This window comes from Eutrigla gurnardus, assembly GCF_963514095.1.
Source record: "Eutrigla gurnardus genome assembly, chromosome: 23".
Lineage (NCBI taxonomy): Eukaryota > Metazoa > Chordata > Actinopteri > Perciformes > Triglidae > Eutrigla > Eutrigla gurnardus.
The window spans coordinates 6567659-6588959 of NC_139934.1; the positions used below are offsets into that span (position 1 = coordinate 6567659).

At 43.4% G+C, this 21301-nt stretch overlaps 2 protein-coding genes across 6 annotated transcripts; both read left to right on the forward strand.

Annotated features, from left to right (window-relative positions):
* The first annotated feature begins 208 nt into the window (after positions 1–208).
* On the forward strand, positions 209–5849 carry slc3a2a (solute carrier family 3 member 2a). Its single transcript, XM_084003564.1, has 11 exons — positions 209–341; positions 1182–1424; positions 1794–1978; positions 2949–3122; positions 3266–3360; positions 3464–3600; positions 4096–4205; positions 4333–4532; positions 4613–4690; positions 4792–5011; positions 5098–5849. The coding sequence occupies exons 2-11, from the start codon at positions 1234–1236 to the stop codon at positions 5235–5237; spliced, it is 1530 nt and encodes a 509-aa protein (XP_083859690.1). The 5' UTR covers positions 209–341; positions 1182–1233; the 3' UTR covers positions 5238–5849.
* A 3590-nt stretch (positions 5850–9439) lies between these two features.
* On the forward strand, positions 9440–20681 carry LOC311008797 (uncharacterized protein). 5 transcript variants are annotated; one of them, XM_084002693.1, is made up of 11 exons: positions 9440–9555; positions 15085–16304; positions 16757–16947; positions 17486–17679; positions 17772–17920; positions 18010–18113; positions 18286–18346; positions 18796–18884; positions 19446–19568; positions 19798–19898; positions 19992–20681. In XM_084002693.1, exons 2-11 carry the CDS (start codon positions 15113–15115, stop codon positions 20491–20493), a joined length of 2706 nt encoding a protein of 901 aa, XP_083858819.1. In that variant the 5' UTR covers positions 9440–9555; positions 15085–15112; the 3' UTR covers positions 20494–20681. The 5 variants fall into 5 exon arrangements, with proteins under 5 accessions (XP_083858819.1, XP_083858816.1, XP_083858818.1 ...); XM_084002690.1 differs by lacking the exon at positions 9440–9555 and adding an exon at positions 14152–14496; XM_084002692.1 differs by lacking the exon at positions 9440–9555 and adding an exon at positions 14153–14527.
* The last annotated feature ends 620 nt before the right edge of the window (positions 20682–21301 follow it).

Sequence of the window (21301 nt, forward strand, 5' to 3'; positions counted from 1 at the left end):
TTATGCAACTGATTATATTATCTTCCGGAAAACAACAAAATATATGTTTTCATCCTAAATCCGTTTAGCAGTTTCATGATTTTGCCTATTATTGTTTCTCCTGTGTTTATATCGAACAGAACAGGCACGTTTAACATAAATAAGTATGATAACATGGGCGTGGGTAGTCGTTAGTATGGAGATCTCATTGGGTCGTCCCCTCGGTGGGCGGAGAAACCGAAGCAGCTACAAATAAGCACCAGCCTCTCTGGAACCAGATTAGTAGAGACCACAGGATTAACGAGAACCGAGAAAGGAGAAAAAAAACTACAGACGGACGGACTCCGTTGCTTTCTTTACAGGTAATGTTACTTCATTGATTTGCGGCCACAGATAGAGCTCAAAACCGGAGGAAACCCCCGAGTTGTTAAACCGCTTAAGCCTCACTGTTCAGATGACGTCACGGACGGGCTATATTTCATCATCTGCGTCGAAGACAAATTTACACGAGTTAAAAACACATCTAATAATTGAGTTAGGTCGTTTTTTTTACAACTTTATTTGTATCCGTTAGTTTGACAAACGAGCGGGAAGACATTTTAATTCAATAGTTTTCGGGGAAACGAATTTTGAAACGTTGGAGAACAAACAAACCGGCGGCCGAGTGTACTTCCGGTAAAAAAAAAAAATAATTAAAACATCTCGTATGTTTTAATTGAGAAGTAGACACATATTATTAAAGATTGGCTATCCGTTGTAATTATTTAATTTACCGGCCCAGCTTTATTGTGAAGGTTTCCGAGTTTCCGTTACCGCCAGAAGTTAACGTCACCCTAAAAGCCGCTGTTTAATCAGACAACTGCTGATGCAACACACACCTGTAACTAACCGTCTTCAACAGTGAATTTTCGTCAGACTAACGTGTTATAAATGATATAAACAGCAATTATAAGTAGTTTGGCTAACGTTAATTTCCAGTTAGCTAGCTTTGACGCGTTTCCATTCGCTTTGACGTTATTTCCTGGGGGGGTAACATGCTGTTAGCTCATTAAGATTACGTTTTAATACGTGTTATTAGTTGACCATTTAATTTAATTTTGTTTTCACGTCTTACCCGGGAGGTACTGTGTGTAACAGGTGTTTAAAAGAACCGCAAACTAATTTGTCCTACTCCATTTATTTCCACTCCTTCTCTCATCCAGCCCACCTTTTTTTACATCTTTTAAATAAAATTAAAAAAAAAAGGTTTTAACCATGAACACGGAGATCGACATGAAGGAGGTCGAGCTCAACGTGCTGGACCCTGAGAAGCAGCCCATGACGGGCGACGGCCAGGCCGCGGGCGGGGAGAAGAACGGCAGCGTCAAGCTGAAGGTCCCCGAGGACGAGGTCGCGTTCACGGGCCTGTCCAAGGAGCAGCTGATGACGGTAGCTGGCACTCCAGGGTAAGAGCCCCCTGGGCAACCGTTGCTATAGCAACGTTAAGGACTTAAAATCGGTGGTCATTTGTAATTTATTGCACAATAAGACATTCATATTGTACAACAAGAAAATATGCAGTATGCCAGGTTGTAGCAAATAGCTATTTTCCACCTCCTCAAGGAGAAGATTAATAAAATAACAAAACGATAGATAAATAGAAACAGGACATGTGATCTGTCAGATATTTGCCCCCTAAAATTTAGAGCTTGATAGACAGTAGCCAAGTAAAAATAAGTTATATAGGAAGCGTATTCCACTGGGTCATCATGGCTATACAGGAAAATGATCTCCAAAATGTCGTATCTTAACTTTTTTTGTGTGTTTTTTTTTAGATGGGTGCGAACCCGGTGGGTGCTCCTGGTCCTGTTTTGGCTGGGCTGGTTAGGCATGCTAGCCGGAGCCATCGTGATCATAGTCCAGGCCCCCCGCTGCAAACCCATCCCCGAGATGAACTGGTGGAACGAAGGACCTCTGTACCAGATCTCTGACGTGGAAGCGTTCTCTGAGGGAATTGCAGGTAAAATACTCTTTGTATTTTTTAGGGTAAATCTCACTTTTAATCTGGACAGAAATGCCTCATCGTTATTCCTTTTTTAAGATTTTCTTTATAAAGGGATCCAGTCTTTGTGTGTGTTGTAACCGACACTAATTCACAAGGCTTAAGTCTTGTGACAAGACTTTGGTTTCCTTGGTTCCACGTGGCCTTTTTCCTGCTGACCAAACTGCTGACTCGACGCACAACGAGTGACTCAGAGTCTAAAGGACATAAAAGCCTAAGAGTCATTTCTTTCATATCTCTCTTACTCAGATTTGAGGTCAAGGTTGAGCAACCCAGGAATTCTTTTTAGTGGTGTGCAGACTTTTTTTTTTAAAGATTATTTATTTTATTATTAAACCTTATAATTAAAAAGTGTAATTGAGATTTAAAATCTGTTTTCCAAGAGGAGCAGCATAACACGAACGCATTTAAGGTTCCGTACAAACAAAACGCACAATTAAAAGCCAGTTTTGGGATTTCATAGTTAAGGAATTATATGCAGGGACAATTTCCATTACGTCCACATTCTATCCTTTAGTAAAGAGCCGAAAGCATCAAATTAAATACATTTTCAGTCTTTTTTTGAGCAACCAGAGAGGAGAGCAAGTTAGATTTTAAGTTAATAGACATCAAGAAAGGATGTGTTGTATAGCTGTACTTAAAGTGAGTAGTTGCTATGGAGCACTCGGGTTTCCTTCAGGCCTTGGGCAGAATTCCAACAACCACACGTGACTTGGTGTTGTTTTCACATGAAGGCCCTCCTTGTGCTCTGACTATAACCAGCAGAGGGGGTTTTGGGGGGGGGGTCGGTTCACGTGTTCCTGCCATGCGCCAACACTGAGCTGAAAGAACAGCACGTTTTACATTACTGTTTGTTTAAACCATCTAAATGGCTCCCTGGTGTTTTTCCCCCCATCGTGATCGCCCCGTCCCTCCTGTGTGTCTCCAGGTGTCGAGGCAAAGTTGGACGAAATCAACAAGTTGAAGGTGAAAGGCCTGGTGCTGGGACCTCTGCACAACGTCCAGGCCGACCAGCCCAACACCCTGCGTCTCCAGGAGATCGACCCGGCCCAGGGCACCGAGAAAGCCCTGATGGCTGTGCTGGAAAAGGCCCACAAGAAGGGTAGGTCATCAAAACTCTGCTATAAAAGCATTTTTATGAATCGCCAATGCTGAAGACGCTCTCGGTTAAACGTTGGAGAGTGATATGTAATGTTTGTGGTTTATTGTGTGCTTACTTTTTTGTGTTTACGTCTCCTTTTTTAGGTATTTCTGTGGTGCTTGACCTCACTCCAAACTACCTGGGAGCCGCTCCCTGGTTCAGCGCCGGAGATACTCGCGATGTGATGGACAAAGTCACGGTAGGACACATGATATGTTCTGTCATCCTTCAGTCATTTTTATTTTTTTGTGTTAAAATGAGATGCTTTTTGGTTTTAACGGGTTTCTCGTGTTCTCTACCAGGCGGCGGCGGAGCACTGGCTGAGTTTGAAAGTGGATGGCATCAAGATATCTGACCTCACCACTGCTGCCAACTCTGTTGACTGGGCAAAGCTGCAGGCTGTCGTCCAGAACAACGGCACTGAAGACCAAAAGAAGAGGTAACTATGACTGCATGAGTAGACAATCTGTGCGGGAACACAGCACGCTTCATTTGCAAGATATCTGTATTACTTGATTTAAACAATTCATTATCATTTAGATCAAAATCAGAGGCTCAATTTAGCAAAATGAACTAAAAGTTGGATTCCTCCTCAAAATTGTGACAGACTGGATTTTAAAATAATTTCTAGGACTGATCTTTCTTTGGGGGAAAGTGTTATTCAGTGAATTGTCAGGACAATGGTCTGTTTCCTGAGAAGGTGGAGATTAAAAGCATTCCAGTGCTGCAGGGGACTGAGGGTGGGGTTGGGGAGATCAACAATAAAGTCCGGACGCTTTATACTCTCGTGGTGTTGTGCCACCTTGTGGAGGGTTTGAGGAATGACACACAACACTGCTTTCAACATCCGAGGGCAGAATTTTTTACAATGACGATCAAAGTGCTTTGCTTTCTAGTGTCAGCATGTAATTGTACCACTTTATCGTTCTCCCAGGGTGCTGATGGGTGTGGTTGAAGGTATTTCAGCTACAGAGTTGTCCCAGCTTGTCAATACCACCGGTGTAGATCTGGTCCTGTCTGACCTGCTCAGCAGCAAAACTGGAGGTAGGCTGGAATACCCTGTGTGTCTCACCATACTCATGTGTATCAAGTGTTATACATTTTACATTTTTACTTAATTTCTTCTAGAAAAACTGTGTTTTTTCATGAGTTTTTACTTGAATATGTGCAGGCGTGGAGCGCATCAGGGCCATGGACACCCTCCACTTGCAGCAGAGAAGCCTGGCCTGGGGCCTCGGTGCCTCTCAACAGGACCAGATGTCTAAACGGGCGGCCACGGAAGGCCTGATCCGCCTCTACCAGCTGCTGCTCTTCACCATGCCGGGAACCCCAGTGTTTACCTACGGAGATGACATCGGCCTCCGGGCAGTTGTAAGTTACAAAACCAATAAGAGGTTCGGATGTCTCGATGACCCCCTGTTACAGAACGTAACCTTGTGTTTGCTTATCAGGGTGCAGAATCTCCTAAAATGGTGTGGGACTTGGAGGCGGAGCCTGTTGAAGGAGCTACTGTCAATGAAACTGCTGAGGTAAGGGCGTTTACAATGAGCACTACTGCTAATAATAATAATTAAAATCATTTCCTGTGAGTTTTTTTTTTTTTTTTTTAATCATCAATTCTCACGTGCAGGCTGAGAAGAAGGAGCATATTGCCGTAAGGAAGTGGTTCAAATCCCTCAGCGACCTGCGAGGCAAGGAGCGCTCCCTCCTCCACGGAGATTACTACCCGCTCTTCTCCTCCGCCACCTCGCTCTCGTTCGTCCGCGTGTGGGACCAGAGCGAGCGATACATAACCGCCGCCAACTGGGGCACGGCAGCCGAGACGCTCGCACTCAAACTGGCACCCACAGGCAAGTTCCAACAGTTCAGAGGTCACGTGTCCCGCCCGTTTAAAACGGTCGTCGGTCGTTAACCCCGCTGTCTTTGTCCCCTGCAGAAGAATTCAAGTATCCAGAGACGGCCAAAGTGACGCTGTCGACCGATCCAGACATGGCGGTAGACTCCACCGTCAGCCTGGACAAAATCACCCTCCAGCCGGGACAAGCCGTCCTGCTGCAGTTCCCCTACGTAGCCTGAAGATGGCGCCAAAGTATAGGAGAGCTCCCTAAAGATTAGACTTTAAAAAAGAAACTCAGTCCTAGGCCTTAAGAATAAGACGGCATAATCAAAAGATGCAGGATTTCCTTTTTACCTTTTTTAAAAACTTTCTTTCAGATAATTTAGTCGCAGCATAAAAAGTGAGTCAAATATAATCTGCCTTAAAACGCAGCATGTTGGCCAGTACGATCTCTGTTCAGTTCTTTTTATTTGTCACTTTTTGTATTTTTTTGCAAGGAAATGATGCAGCCACCTCAGACAGGCATTCATCACTTTTTGTGATCTTTTATTGTTGACCATCTGTTGTCCAAATATGTGAAACACATTCCATTTTTGTCCTTTTGGGCATTTCTGTAGCAGAAGTCTAGATTATTTTATTATACCTTTTTAACGCTCTTTTTAGTGGTGGTTTTACTTTCTTTCATGGTCTTGTTTTTTTTTTCTCACTGAAATGTATTTCAAAAGAACTTTGAACATGTGCGGCGACTCGTCTTTGAAGTCTTTTTGAGAGTGCTCGTCAACAAAACTGTTCCTAACGGCATCAAGTCTGACATCTGTGAATTAGAGATGAATAAACCGCTCTCTACCGACTCTGCTTGCTCCTCTCTTGTTCCTGTTTGAACGATGTTCTTCTCAGAGTGGGCTCTGTTCCGAAGCATGATTTTGTGCCAAAGATAATATCAGGATAATATCACTTTTCCTATTTTCGGGGCGTACAGGTGTGTGTAAGTGTGTCACAGATGTTGACAGAGGAAGCGCGTCTCTATATTTGATCCTCGGATGGGTTTCATCTTCTCATCATGCCTACATCTAAGATGTACGCTGTGCACATGCATTTGGGTTTTTACTAAATGGGGAACACAAAGTAACCACTGTCATAAACCTCCTTCATGTTAAACGAAGGTTTCCTATCAGGGTTCGTGGTGCCTATGAGACCATTCTCCTAACTTTAGAGATTTATAAACGCTTCCTGGTAGATGAATGAGCAGTTTGAGATGCTAATACTTCCTCTCTGTACGTTTTCTGTGTTCCCCACCGTTGCTCTTCGTTTTATGAATAACACTTCTTGTGAATGAGCGTGTGGAATCCACTGGGACACTTCGACATTATCACTTAAATATCGCTCTACGATACTTCAGGTGCTTCATGTACACTAGACCTACTTAAGACTGGAACATTGCTTTACAGTCTATATAATGATAAAGATTATCTCGATTTACACAATTTATTTTCTGCTCTAAATGTTCACTTGAAGGAGAGCAAAAGAAACACATCATCTGACCTGATTTTACAGTTTTACTCTACAATATGGAGGTATTTGTACTTTACTTTTGTTCATGTGTTTTATCCTACTTCAGCACTCCACTTTATTAAAAGCGTGCTATACTAATGTACTGGCAGCTGCAGTTACTACTACTTACTTTGTATATTATGATAGTTCAATACAACTCAGTGTTGAAGATGCACTAAACAGTCCGACTGCATATAAAGTAGGTAAAAGTTGTCTCCATGTGAGTTACACATTAATTAAGGCAACAGTAATATCATGAATATGTTATATATATAATAGGTGTATCAGTTCAAAAAGGGGCCACTCTACTTTTAGTTTGGATAGTGTATTTATGTATATTATTTATAATGTTTATTTCATGGTTTCTTTTTCCTTTGAAAATGCACTTGAAGATATCACATTTTACTGGTTTATTGTAATCACAGTAAAGATTGATAAAAAATGGTGGAATGGTCAAAAATATACAAATCTGCAAACTCAAGCTTTAACTAATCTGACTTGAAATGTTCATTCACGAAAAGCTGAAATCGTATGCGGTATCTTTTGAGTTTTATTAATTTCTTCCCTGTTATTTATGTTTATTTCATTTGAAGTAAACCTGGTAATTTCCAGAGGTGGGAAGTAATGGAGTACAAATACTTCATTAGTAGAATTTTCAGGTATCTGTATTTACTTGAGTATTTTTTTTTTTTAAACGTTTTGCTTTTACTCCCTACATTTTAAAACAAACGTGTACTTTCTACTCTTACATTTTAAAAACAGGCTTGTTTCTTTAGTTTTAATGCATTTAAGGGGAATTATCGATTATTTTTATTCAGTAGAAATGTCCTTCAAAGTTTTTACTTTTTAGTTTGAGTAAATTTCAGAGCCTGTACTTTATTCACTTTTACTTAAGTAAAGAATTGAATCAATACTTCTACTTTTACCACAGTCATAGTATCTGTACATGAGCATATAATGTACTTTTGACACCTCTGGTAATTTCTCATTTGAAAATATCAATTTTTTTACTCATCCTTTTTTGATAAAAAATGTCAAACAGTCCCTTTTTATGAGCCGAAAGTCAAGTTTTATTCTCGGAGCCCGGTACAATACGGGGCCGCCGTGGAGCTGCGGTATCACAGGGGAGGTTTGAAGTCGCTGATACCGGGAATCAGAGCCCGTCTCCACTCCTCTCAGCGCACCCCCACGCCGCTCTGAAACCCAACCACCGTCTCACCCACCACCGTGCACACTCATGACCGACTCTCAGTCTGAGTCTCACACTCACCTACTTTGACATCACGAAGATACATGACCTTTCTTCAGCTTTTCACGGATCATGCTTGACACCGAAATACAGTGTAATCTACCCGAACGCATCTCATTATCATGGAAAGTTCAATTCTTAGGAGGCTTTAAGGAGTTTGTGTGTTTTCCTGTATTCACTGATTTCAAACGTACAAACAATATCCTCCACGCAGCACCTTTAAACGTGAAAATAAAAGCACAAAACTGAAATAACTAACGTCTTGACTCAAGGTCGTGTTTCAGAACAAGTTCTCAAGATTAAATGAAGCAGAACATGAAAGAACTAATCTTTTTTGGACTATTTGGAGTAACATTTTTAACTTGTTGAACGTTAGATGGGAGCTGAAAGGCTGTAGCCACGAGCTGGCTAGCTTAGCCTAGCATAACAACGCTAAATAGCTAGCCTGGCTGTGTCCTGTCCAGTAATTTTTCTGTACAAAAACCTTCTTATTCACTCTGCGTCCTCGTCTCAAACCCTCCCCCTGTTTCCCGTCTCCGGTTCCTTCTGTCCTTATCCTGATACAATCGCCCGCCTCGCCTGCTAACCGCTTCTCCGTTAGCCAACCTCGGATGCTAACTCAAGGTACGTTCAGCTTAAAATGCACTAAAAACGTATATTTTTCCGGAAATAGGACAAAACTTCAAGGTCTAAATCTAAGATCTAAATCTAAGGACATGTTTCAAAGATATATTTTGGCATTTTGGAAACATTTCTAATGACAACGTCGACTTTAGCATTAAGACTGGAAACAGGGGGTAAACGGCTAGCCTGGTTGTTTCCCCACAACTTCCAGTCTCTGTGCTAAGCTAAGCTAAGCTAACTGGCGGTTTACTGTATATTTACTGTATGACCATGAAAGCACTTGAACTTTGACTTGAAATCATATAACATAGACTTGCAACCTGACTTGGACTTTAACACCAAACGACAACCTTTCCCCAAGCCCAAAGCTTTAACATGAAAAGAGGCGGTCATCTGCCCTTTACCAGAGGAAACAGAGCTAATGAGATGTTGGGTTCATTTACTTTTTGAGAGAGACTTTATTGATTTGTTTGGGAAGCAGATTTACTCATTAAACTCAATTTATATATTATTGTTTATTGCTGAGTCCCTGAAAAGTGCAGTTTTGTTTTGCGTTCTCTTTATATTTGCTGATCTGCCTATTGACTTTTTCCCGAGTCTGCAAATGTAGAGTTCCTGGACAGTGGGTCTGTGTGTGTGTGTGTGTGTGTGTGTGTGTGTGTGTGTGTGTGTGTGTGTGTGTGTGTGTGTGTCTGTGTGTGTGTGTGGCCCTTTAAAAACAGACCAAAAGAAACATAAGAGAAAATGAGGATTGAGAGGGGAGAAGAAAAAAAAAAACACTCAAAATGAAAGTGTATGTATGTATGTACGTGTGTGTGTGTGTGTGTGTGTGTGTGTGTATGTATGTGTGTGTGCGCGTGTGTGTGTGAGAGAGGTTGAACCTGCACAATAGGGTGTTTTTCTCATGTTTCCAGATCACTATGACACAGCTTGTAACACACACACACACATTATGACAAACTGGATGAATGACTGAAAGAGCGACAGCGGTCGATCATCTTTTGGCGAAGCTACATTTCTCTCTCTCTCTCTCTCTGTCTCTCTCTCCTCCCCTTTCTCACACCCGTCTTCTACCTTCCAGCAGATCACTTCACGGCCATGACACGTCTCTCACTGTAATGACAACTTAACAGGTAAGAAGGCGTTCTTATTCTCTTTGCTTAATTGTTTTTGTTTAACACACTATGAGGCAGGTGCTTTAAAAAATAACAAAAAACTTACAGAAAGTTTAACCCAACTTTAGCATCAGTAAAACTTAGTAAAAAGTTAAACATACCTGCCCCCCTCAAGTCTTTTTCATTATCATTTACTTAACCTCTTAAATTCACATATTTCCATTTTTGCAGGGATTTCATGGGTTTAATGATTACATCTTTACGTGGCTTTGAATTCAAATGTCTGCCGAATGAATCTAGTAAATGTCGATGAATGCAGTTAAAGTCGAAGCCATTCAAAGTCACAAATGCATCAAATCATGCATTCTTGATTCCAAAAACGTCACATTGATGAGTCTCTGTATTGAAAGGATGTCGTATTGCTGGAGGTTGTTCTGAGGCCTCGGTGTTGCTCGTAGCATCACAGTGTTCTTTACACAGAGAGGCTGAAAAACCACCAGACCTTTGATACGATGTATTTACACCTGGCCCCCCGATGTGAAGGGGATTCGTCAACCAAAAGGGCCCACAGGTGGTTTGAAGTCCGGGGATGAAACCAGAGAAGCCATTTATCTGCAGAAAACTAACTCCTAACGAACTCCTACCTTAATTTAGATTCTATTTACTTTAGTTATTATTGAGCCTGTTCCAGATGTGTATCCCAACTTCATTGCTTGGAAGCTGTGCAGTTAATGTTGATTCTCTCCACACGGATTCGAACGGAGCAGATAAAACACTCGAGGAAGAGTCTGTGTTGTCGTTGCTCTTTTTGACCTCCTTTGAGCTCGTGACCTCCTTTGACATCTGCAGACAGAACGGGGGCAACGACCCTGTACGCTGTGAAGTAAAAAAACACAAAACAGAACACTGTTCGTCTGTATAAGCGGCGTGATGACATGATGACTTCTACGCTATCTGTCTGGAAGACGGGGTGATGTGAGGAAATGGAAGACGCCTGCAGAGACGTACGATGATCACGATATAACACGATGCCCAAAGTATTCAAAACACCCCCGATTCAGCCCCTCAGAACAGGCTTCAGTCTTTGTGGATCTCTGGCATCAAACTAAAGTTCTGTTCCAGATACGAGGTCTGAATTTGGTTATTTTTCGGCCTTTTTTCCTGCATAGCCATGGCTACAACATGCTTCATGATAAAGAGATGTGTTGTGGCGTTTAGGGTGACGGCCAGAAAGCTATTTTTTTAGGCCATAACGCCTTTTCGGCCACATTCGCCGGTGAAGCATCGAACCATGGTCGAACCGCCTTCACCCCTTAGCCAAGAAAAGGCTCCCCTGGTTCGGGTCAGGCAAGGCCACAATCTAACTGTATCTTCATGGTGGAGTTTTTGCAAACTCATCAAGCGTGTGTGTGACCTAAAATCCATTTTCAAGTAATTTATCATCATTGATTTTAATATCTGACCTCTAATCAAATATAGATCTGCTGATGTGCTCATATATCCTTAGTGGGACAAAATGAAATCCGTCCAGCTGATCACAGGCGGCCTGTGGGCAGATGTGAATCCTCGCCGCTCGTCGATCTTATTGAATACGAGGGCAGCGTATTTTATTGCCTGATCGCTGCCCACATACCAGTTTTCAGGAGTGGAGTGGAATGCGTCCGCTGTACACAAAACAAACAAATCCTTCAAAGGATTCGGACATTCTTCTGGGCTGAGCTGCAGTCGATTTGGATGGACGAACTCTTTCACAATAAGCGTAATTTCCCCACATAGTTTCATCATTTGTTGGTTAAGTGTGAAACAGTAAAACCTTTATTTTATTTTATGGTATTGTAAAGAATATTGTTTTGTTTTTTTGTCAGACATTAACAAAAGACGGATGACGCAAAATAAAAATAAATGATAATATGATAATAATGCTACTACGTAAATATATAATATAATAAATAACCACATCAATTTAATAATGATAACATAATTGTTATTAATATTATTATTTTTCAAACCCCTTGGTGTAGTGGCCGACGACGCTTAACTGTACTTTTGTACGTTTTGAGGGTTTTGTCTTTCTGTCATTCCACATTTAATAATAATAATAATAACAATAATAATAATAGAAATAATATAAATATGATGAATATATAAATAAACTAATAATTGCGTTGGTCGATACATTTGTTGTAACTTTCATCACTGAAACAAGTGTTTTTTTAAATCCGGATAATAAATCGACTGTAATCTGTTATAATAACACAGAAATGCATATTTAATGACACTATTGCCACTTATAAATACTGGCTGTTTAACGACTCATCAGGATTATGACGTTCAAAATTTACAGTATCACGTTTAGGGAAACTGTAATTTATGACACACTGTGCATCAAAAATCCATAATTAGTTTAATATCACTGTCATTCTGTATCTACAGGCTCGCCCACGAAGTTGGAATAATTTGCAAATGTCTTATCTTTTATAGCACCAAACAAATGTTATGCATGAATTAATTTCACCTGGGTGATTGTGACACATAATGTAAATCATTGCATCTGGTCAAAAGTGATGCATTTAAATAGGAATAAGCAGAGGATTGTGTCTGAAAACAGAATATTCCAACTCTATGGGCAACAGTGTATATTTCCATTAAAATGTGCTGATTAATTCTCTCAGTTCACCTTCTGTTGACCTTGTGACCTTTATGTTTTCAGAATCAGGCACGCATACCCAAATCTTGAATATAAGAATAAATAAAAGTCCATCATGTGAAATTTCCCCCTCTGAATTGATATCCAGCGTGGAGCCTCATATTTTAAAACACAAAACAAATGGTGCACTGTGCCGCAGATGCTGATCTTTTTATGGTTTACTGATGGTTTTAGGTGGCGGAGGCATAAAAGCAACCTGCAGCACTCTTTAGAAGTGTAGCATTTGATTTATTTAAGATGGGCTTTGATTGCTTTGTAAGCACATGAAAGGCGTTAAAAGTAGAATACGCTGCAAATATTTCCAACCTCTTTATTTTTAACACATGAGACGCTGAAATGCTGATCCTCGATCCCAACAATGTCATCGCAGTGGGAAAGAGTCGGTGATAGTCCACGATGCTAACTTTACTTTACTTGTTTTTCGTGTTTTCGTGATGCACAATGGCGGCTCCATCCGTCCCTCGTCCATTCAGTTACTCTCTTCCCGCCAGTCGTCACTTCTTTTTTTTTTCTCTCGGTGACGGAAGACATTAAAAAAAGTCCAGAAGTGCTTCTCTCGTTCCCCCTCCTCTGCTCCCGCAGCCTTTTTATGGTGAATTTGAGAGAAAACCAGAAAAGCGTCTCCCCCGTGCGCACTCCTCTTCCATCCGCTCACATCCTTCCATTCACACATTTCTGATCGTTGGGCTGTTTCTCAAGGTTATGCAAATGTGTACGGGAGACACAGACACTTACAGTTTGGTTGCAACTAAGCTGTGCAAGAACGTGCAATTGATTGGGTTTGATTTCTTATCATCGTGTATAAATCGCTGAATCCTTCCCGTTTAATGTCGGGAAACGATACGATATCTGGATAGCATGTTGAAGTTATCTGGCATGCTAATGTTGAGGTCGTCGTGTCAGACGCGTTGAGTCGGAACCACATCTACTGTCAATGTTAATGCTGAGGTTTCCAGCTATGAGATAGTCACAGTGTATAAGTGACCTCAGCATTAACATGATCACACACACACACACACACACACACACACACACACACACACACAGCCTGCACCTGCAACATGCCCATAAGCTGTTTCCTACCTTTGTTGTGTTATATAACTTTAAAACACCTACACACACATTCACACTTAACCTCAAACACGACCCCTGACACACACACACACACACACACACACACACAAACAAACAAAGGTAGGAAAATGGGCATGCTGAAGGTGCACGCTGTGTGTGTGTGTGTGCGCGTGTGTGTGGTGGGTGAGTGGGTGGGAGGGTTAGTAGGTGGGGCTGCAGGGTGTTGAGAGGGTTCCCTGAACCTCATCGTTTGTCGCTTCTTTCTTCCTGTTTCATTCTCTCTCACTTCCTGTCAGCTGACTCAGCCATAGAATCTACATCTGGTAAACATCTATACGCTACCACTTCTGCTCACACACACACACACAAACACACACACACACACACAGTCTATAAAATAGTTGGGTAAGAATGTCAAAATGTGTAGAAAGTTTCTTTCAACTGCTGATTGAATGTTGTTTTATATGCATCCTTCAACTCAATTCTTCAAATGAAGTAAAGGAACTACAGAAGTGGAACTACAAAAAAAGGAGGGGCACAAAGGCAGCGGGACGCCAGAAAAGAACTTAGATGTATATAAAAAAGTGCACAAAGGCTGGGGAAAGCATGCAGAGAGATAAAAAAAAAAAAAAAAGTGAGTGGAAGACAGACGAAGAAAGGCAGGACAAGAGAGATGGAACGAGACAGCGAGCGGTGGAGAGGGGGGGGGGGGGGGGGAGATAAAGATAGCTGAAAGGAGGGAGATCCGTCAGCGTTTGTTTCCTCAGGATGTGGTTACCACGACGACGAATAGGCAGAGAGGCAACATCACTACTTGCTGGTCCCCTCTGACACCTGCAAGTGTGTGTGTATGAAAGTGTATTGTGTGTGTGTACGTGCTTTTCAGTGCGTAAATTGAGTGTGCACGTATGTGTCCTTTTGCTTTAGATATAAGCGAAAGATTATGTGTGTGTGTGAGAGAGAGAGAGAGAGAGAGAGAGAGAGAGAGAGAGAGAGAGAGAGAGAGTTGTCAAAGGATACATAGCGGAGAGAGAGAGAGAGAGAGCGAGAGACAGATAGGAAGAAGTTGGTGAGAGGCTGAAAATCTGAAGGGGGAAATATAAAAGAGTGAATATGAAAGCCGAGACAACGATGAAGACAACAACCACCACCAGGATCCAGAAACGTGAACGGAACATGTGCGTGAGGGAAATTAAGCGGCAAACACTGGTAACAAAAAAAAAAAAAAAAACAACACAAAAAACAACAAGCCTGAAAACGTTAACAGTGAATTCTCTTCATCTCGTCTTCTCTTTCTGACTCACTCGCCGTCCTATTTAGGGCAGCATGTGGTTTCAAGATAGACAGAAAAACCAACAAAGGCTCCGAGATTCGACGCCACTCGATGTGAAGTGAATTTCTAACAAGCTAACAGAGTCGCACATGGGAACAGAAGCGCTTTCTTTCCCCCGCCGTCATCGCCGATGTTTCCTGTCCGTCAGCCGTCTTTTTATCTGTTTAATCTGAAGCGAGCAAATGGCTTTCGGTTGAGGTGTGATTTTGTAGAAATAAATGCTCAACAGGAAAGCAAGCTAACGGATGCTAATCGTTTGTAAAAAAGAAAAGAAAATGGCGGGATCACTTTATTACAAAGCACAGTTTTGTTGCCTGATCTTAATTCTGCCGAGCATTTAATAACGACATCATATAGTGTACTTATACTTCATGATACTAGGTCACAGCTGTTAAATACTGCTGATACTCACCCTGTGTTTGTGTCTCTGTAGGCACTCTAGCTACAGCAGGCGAGCCATCATGGACGACGCTCCACCCGCCCAGCCCTTCCTCGGCCTCCACCGCCATCGCCACCACCCGTCCTTCCACATCACGCTGCCCGGCCTCCAGGGCCACCAGGTGGGATTATCGTCCTCGCAGCCCGCCCTGGAGCCGCCGGAGCAATACGGAGGCCGAGGAGAAGAATCCCCAAACTCCTTCCTGACTTCTAGCGCCTCCTCCGGGGGACGGAGGGCGAGCAGCGGCGGCGGCGGCGGCCTGGATGCTGACACTAACTTGGGAGGCCATCTTGACGGAGCGAGCGGGTTGGAAAGCCACTTTTCGGACACTTGGTACGGTGGCGTCAAAAAGGAGGAGGTTTGGGAGGACGGGGAGAGCTATGGAAGCATCACGGAGGATTTTTACAGAAAGGATGATTGCTACGGCAACGCCAACGATGTTTTTTACTCCGTGAATTGCGAGGAAGTGCGTAAAGTCAGAGCGAACTATAACGATTACGCCCAAGGCGAAGCGGTTTACAACGGCGAGGCTAACGTTAGCCACTTCGCCAAGCAGACGACCTCCTACGACTATTTGGGAAGGGAGGAGGATTACGGGTCCAGCTGTGGCTCGGGTGAGGACCAGCTTCAACCCTGGCTCAGTGGCTCCCCCTCGAGTCAGACGGGGGAGGGCAGATCGACGGAAAACACCATCGTCCTGACCTCGGGGTGCCTCCCGCAGAGGTCGCCTCTCGGGGTCAGCAGCCGGGCGTACACCCAGAAGCTGGACTCCTTCTCCGAGGCCTTCCTCTCCCAGCGGAAGAGAAGATTCGCTCTGATTCCTGGCGGAGATTCCTCCGGACAGAGCTGGGACTCCTACCTGCCTCCCTCCTCCTCCCCCGCTCACCCGTCTCTCCCATCCTTCCCCTCTCCTCCCGCGTCGTCTCACATCATGTCTTCAGTTCTCAGTCCTCCTCCCACACCTTTACCCCCTCCTTCCCACTCCCCCTCCAAAATGGACTCTCCCGGTGCATTCGGGCCCACCGGACATTCGGCGTCCCAGGGGGGGGAGTCGCTTGGCGCGCTCCAGTTTTTCGCTTCACACCTTCAGTCTCTCCCGTCCCTCCATTCGTCCGGGACCATATGGAAGTTTCCTCTGCTGTCGCACGGGTTTTCACAGATAGCGGGCGACCCCAACGTGGACCTGAGACCTTCTCACGGTGATAACATCACAGGTAAGGGTTTTTTTTTTTTCTGAATGAAACCTCCCCCCTCCCCCCTGAAAAGTACTTCAACATGAAATCATTTAAATCATGTAAATTTACGGGACTTGTGGGTTTTCGTAAGTGAGCTTGTGACATTTCCCATTTCCATTATGCAAATTACATTTTCACTCACTAACTTAACTTAAATGTATTTAAATAGTGCATTAACAATGCAATTAAAACACAACAATGCAGGAAAATACAGCCAAACAATGAAAATGAAATAAATATAATAATAATAAAACATCACATTTTCACACGCCGTCCAGTATAAGTGTGCTTTGAGTTCATATGTGGGTTTTTCACAAGAATTGAATCGTGTTTCGAGATCAGAATCAGATTTGGTCAGTGACGCTTTTCCTGTCTGCACAGATATCAGATACGTTTCTGCTATATTTTGTCTGCTCTCTTATGTTTTCCAGCTTCCCATGTTCACCCTCCAGAAACGGCGTTCCTCTCCTCCCACTCCCCATCCCTCCATCCCTCCGTCAACCCTCCCTCTCGTCCGTGTCACCCTCCCAGACAACGTGGGCCAACAGAAAAGATGGCCCCTCACATTCTGGGCCAGACAGTGAAAAATGGGCCAATCGCTCAGGAGCAATCACAGCTACAGGTACAGTATGGCACTCGTTTGATGTTTTTTTTTTTTTTTTCACCACAGGAAACAATTTGAGCAAATGACAAGAAATCAGTTCTGCATTTTGGTGAAATGTGCTCGTGTTTCCTCTTTGATGAGTGTGGGACAAGAAACATAGCAGTTCAGTGTTCATGCTGGACCAGTGAGGTCAAAGAGGTCACGTTGCTACATTTAAGAAAACCTTCAGTTGATTCATGCATAATTTCAGCCCTGCAAAATGTTGCCCAATAACTACTTAGTGATAATAAGCAAATATGGACTGTGGATTCTTTTAGCTTTCTCTTTACTGGTCGGTAAAGGAACATTCTGTTGAATGTTTAAAATGTAAAAACAAGATAGATGAGAATGAGAAACGTTGTTATTCACCTTTGACCTTTGCTATGTAGTTGATGCACAAAAATTAAATGGATAATAATCAGATTGATTGGCTGAGAATATATTTTTTTTCTGTAGTTGCTACATTATGTTTTTTTGTCTTTCAATGATATTGAAGTTTCCCCTTGTGCTCCTACAGAAACAAGCCTCTCCAATCTACACCGGAACTCCATTTCCCAGCTTCCTTCACTCCAGCAGAGGTCAGAGGAGGGGCTGGTACACTCCTCGACCGCTCCTCAATCCGCGTCGTAGGGGGGCGGGACTCCACTCCTCCATCTCTCCTCTCAGCCACAGAGAGGAGGAAGCGGAGGATGACGAGTGTGTTGTGTTGCCGTAAGTAAAATTTGTGAATCACCTTATTAAGCAATGGTGTCTCAAGAAGATCCATCGTATTACTTTTTCACTTCCCACCTCCTTCTCTCCAGGTATGTCAACGTGGGTCATGATTTCCAGGCAGAGCTCCCTCCGTGCGTTGGGGATTGGGAAGGGTCACCGGTGGAGGAATCCCCTCGGCAACAGTTGCTCTGGAAACCGTTGGACACGCTGGAGGAGAGCGGCGACTTTCACGACGAAGGTATAAAACTTTCAGAACAGACTCAGCTTTGAAGGATTAACTGCACAATGAGTTTGATAATTTGGTAATTTGATGGTGTGTGTGTGCAGTGGAGAGGCTGTTGTCCATGTGTAGTTCCAGCTGCATACCAGGAGGGGGCAGTAACACAGAGCTGACCCTGCACTGCCTGCACTACTGTCAGGGCAACACAATGGTAGGTTTTATTAAGTTATATTAACACACCGTTAACTCGCCTCCATGCGTCTCACCTGCTCATTACCTGTCTTCCTTCCTGTCTCACTCATCCACATCCAGTTTATTCCCAGAAGCCATTGCATGCCTCATCTGTCTGTTCTGTGCCCCCCACCCCCCCTTCTCCTGTGCAGGCCACACTGGAGATGCTGCTCTTCTCGCAGCCCTTGCCGACAGGAGACTACCACTACTCTGGTAACCTTTGACCCCCTTGTTCTTTAAAGCTGAATTATCACCTGATGTTTCTCTGCAACAGCAGTTATATGCATGTGAAAATGAGTCCACCATCCCCACTGTACTTTATGTACAATAGAAGCCTTTGTGGAAGGCCACACCTCCCGCCACTTACATCACATGCAAACTCTCTTGTTTCTTCGGTGCATTTAAATCCTCCGAGAGCCATGTAAAGTACAGAGTAGACATTGTTTAGCGCTCACAGGTGGGTGTATTCCTGCAGACGGGGGGTACTGCTAAACACCAACAACAGCTTCACTAGGCAGCTGTTTGGATGAGTTAACTCCCTGATGTTTCCCCTCCAGCTATTGAATGACTCCGGGTTGTTTGTCTCTCCGAAGCAAATTCAACAGTGTTTCCGTAACGTGTGCGATTTCACTCCTCCCTCCCCTCTCTCTCTCTCACTAAAGGTAGTGATCTATGGACAGACGGTGAAAAGAGTCTCTTCAGTGCAGCTCTGGCAACTTACGGAAAAGACCTGTCGCTCATACAGAAAATGGTATAACTACTCATGCATCGCACGTGCTCACGCTGCGTCCTTTTACATTTTTTTAGATGGAAAAACAACCTATTTTGAGTGGCGCATTAGGTCCACCACAGGTGAAGGAGCGCTTCCCTAAGGTGCAGTGGGTGTGGTTTTCTGGTGACTCACCGTGCAAAAGAACATTTTGGATTATATATGCTGATTATCCAGGTTTAGGCTTGTCTACTCAAACAGCTTTACATGCTTGTGTAAAGAAAAACACATATCTCGGTCCGGTGATGACATTCAGATACACGGCAGCAGGAAATACACTGGGATAGCATCTGAAATTCCTTACAAAGCTACAACTGTATGTGTTTTTTTTTAGCCGAAACCAAGTGTGCACAAATTACATCCTATTTCTGGTGCTTTGAATGAAAAAAAAAAAGTCCCCTCGGGTTAAAGTTAATGTGACAAACATGTTGAGAAATACGTTGGCTTATTTATTTAGACTCCAGCTGAGGTGCACATGGGGAAGGTTACACTGTCGGGTTGTTTGGAGTGCTCTGTGTGTTTCACTGTGTGTTTGTGTTGCAGGTGAGGACTAAAACCATGTGCCAATGTGTTGAATTTTACTACTTGAGCAAAAGGCTCCAGGACAAACAGAATAAACAGAAGGAGGAGGAGCAGAGGGATGCAGCGATGGAGCAGCAGAAAAGTGTAAGAAACATTTAGTGTGAGGAGCCAGAAGCTTTTAGCTTCTCTTTCTTTCGTTGTCCATCTATTCCTGTGATGTCATGCTTCTGGATCTCTGACTAAGATTAATTATAGAGCAGAGTGCAAGAAAATGTACGTGTGAGTCTTGTTTAATCAGTTAAATTTAGATGTTTACCTGGTGTGGAATGCAGCTCAACAGCACATTTGCTTATAAGTGGTCCTTTTCTCGCAGATAACGCCCATCTGTCAGCGCGTGGACCGTCAGTTTGGCCCGGTGGAGGCGGTTCCCGTGCCCTCATTGGCCAGCTTCTTCCCCTGCAAGCTGTGTGGCAAGTGAGTAGCGCCGATATGTTAGTGTTGTGCTTCAGGGCTAGCCAACGGGATGGTTTTTTTCCAAACCAGTCTTTCCTCTCGCCTCTCCTCCAGGATGTTCTACAAGATCAAGTCCCGCAACGCTCACATGAAGATCCACCGGCAGCCTCAGGAGGACTGGACCGACAGGCGGCTGCAGCACCAGCTCCTCACCCAGCGTCTGGCCCTGAGTCGGCCCGCCAACCTCATGCTCCCGGCCCGGGCAGCGGCTCTGACCTTTCCCTCCGCTGGGACGTCAGGCAACAGAACCGCCGCCAACGGTGTCCTCAACTCTGTAACCAACGGCAACAACATCAATCCCAGCAATGCAGGTGCCCTAGATCCCGGCGGCGTGGTGACATATAGCAACATCGCCGCTTCAAACTCTCACGTGGTCGCCAATATGGAGGATGGCGCCTCGAATCAAAGAGAGCCCGCCACTGTGTTGCCTTTCCACCAATCATGGGGCTCGTTTGGACACGGATCCAACCCCACGGTCTTCTACTGCAGCACGGAAGGGAAAGACAGCGTGGGGGCTGGGACAGTGGGGGTCAAAGAGCCAATCAACTGGCACTAGTGGTCAACTCTCCCACAAGCATTACTACCACCGAGGACTCACAAAAGCTCTGTTTAAAAAAAAAAAAAAAATCAAACTAAATTTCACATCAAACTGCATTTTTTTTGTGTGCAAATTGTGTATTTAAATGTGTTACATATTTAAATGTTTCTTAAGCATTTTACATTTGAATAAAATTTGTAAACTCATGTTTCCAGCTGTGCTTAGCTGACCAAGCTTAATTCATTTAATTTCATTCAAATAACACCTTTTTTCCCCCATTTAAAACTACATTATAAACTCCTTTTATGATGACGTTTTTGCATCATAACTTCACACAAAATAATAAATAGCTCTGCACAATTGGTGGGAGTTTATTCTCAATATTTAAATCCTCATAAAAGAATCACACTCAATGACTTGAAGTGAAAATGACAGGAACACAGTTAGTGTATCGTACACCAAAAACCCAAACCTGAATCCTTTAATATGTGATTTCAATGGTAACAGGTGTATTCTGCTGTTTTAGAATTTGTTATAAAAAATTGTCATTCGCTCACTTTCCAATAATCTTGCTGGTCCTCACAAAGATAGACATACATGAGTGACACACAGACACACACAACCATTTCAACACACGTCTTGTTAAGAGGTTTTGATATAACACCTTAATGGGCTAATATTGACCTTGGTGGACCATCTCCTCTCTTACAGCGGTCTGTATGCTTGCCTGCCCAGAATTGACCTGTTGATGGTTAACCACGGCGGCCGCGCGTGTTTGTGTGACTGCGTCCTGGAGGATGCTGGGAGAAAAAAAGAAGTATCTATC

Coding starts and splice junctions, on each gene's coding strand:
- slc3a2a (XM_084003564.1), top strand. CDS start 1,234: ATGAACACGGAGATCGACATGAAGGAGGTCGAGCTCAACGTGCTGGAC. Junction 1,979..2,948: donor GTTCTCTGAGGGAATTGCAG/GTAAAATACTCT, acceptor GTGTGTCTCCAG/GTGTCGAGGCAAAGTTGGAC. Junction 3,361..3,463: donor ATGTGATGGACAAAGTCACG/GTAGGACACATG, acceptor GTTCTCTACCAG/GCGGCGGCGGAGCACTGGCT.
- LOC311008797 (XM_084002689.1), top strand. CDS start 14,782: ATGTTTCCTGTCCGTCAGCCGTCTTTTTATCTGTTTAATCTGAAGCGA. Junction 17,921..18,009: donor CGGCGACTTTCACGACGAAG/GTATAAAACTTT, acceptor GTGTGTGTGCAG/TGGAGAGGCTGTTGTCCATG. Junction 18,885..19,445: donor TGTCGCTCATACAGAAAATG/GTATAACTACTC, acceptor TTTGTGTTGCAG/GTGAGGACTAAAACCATGTG.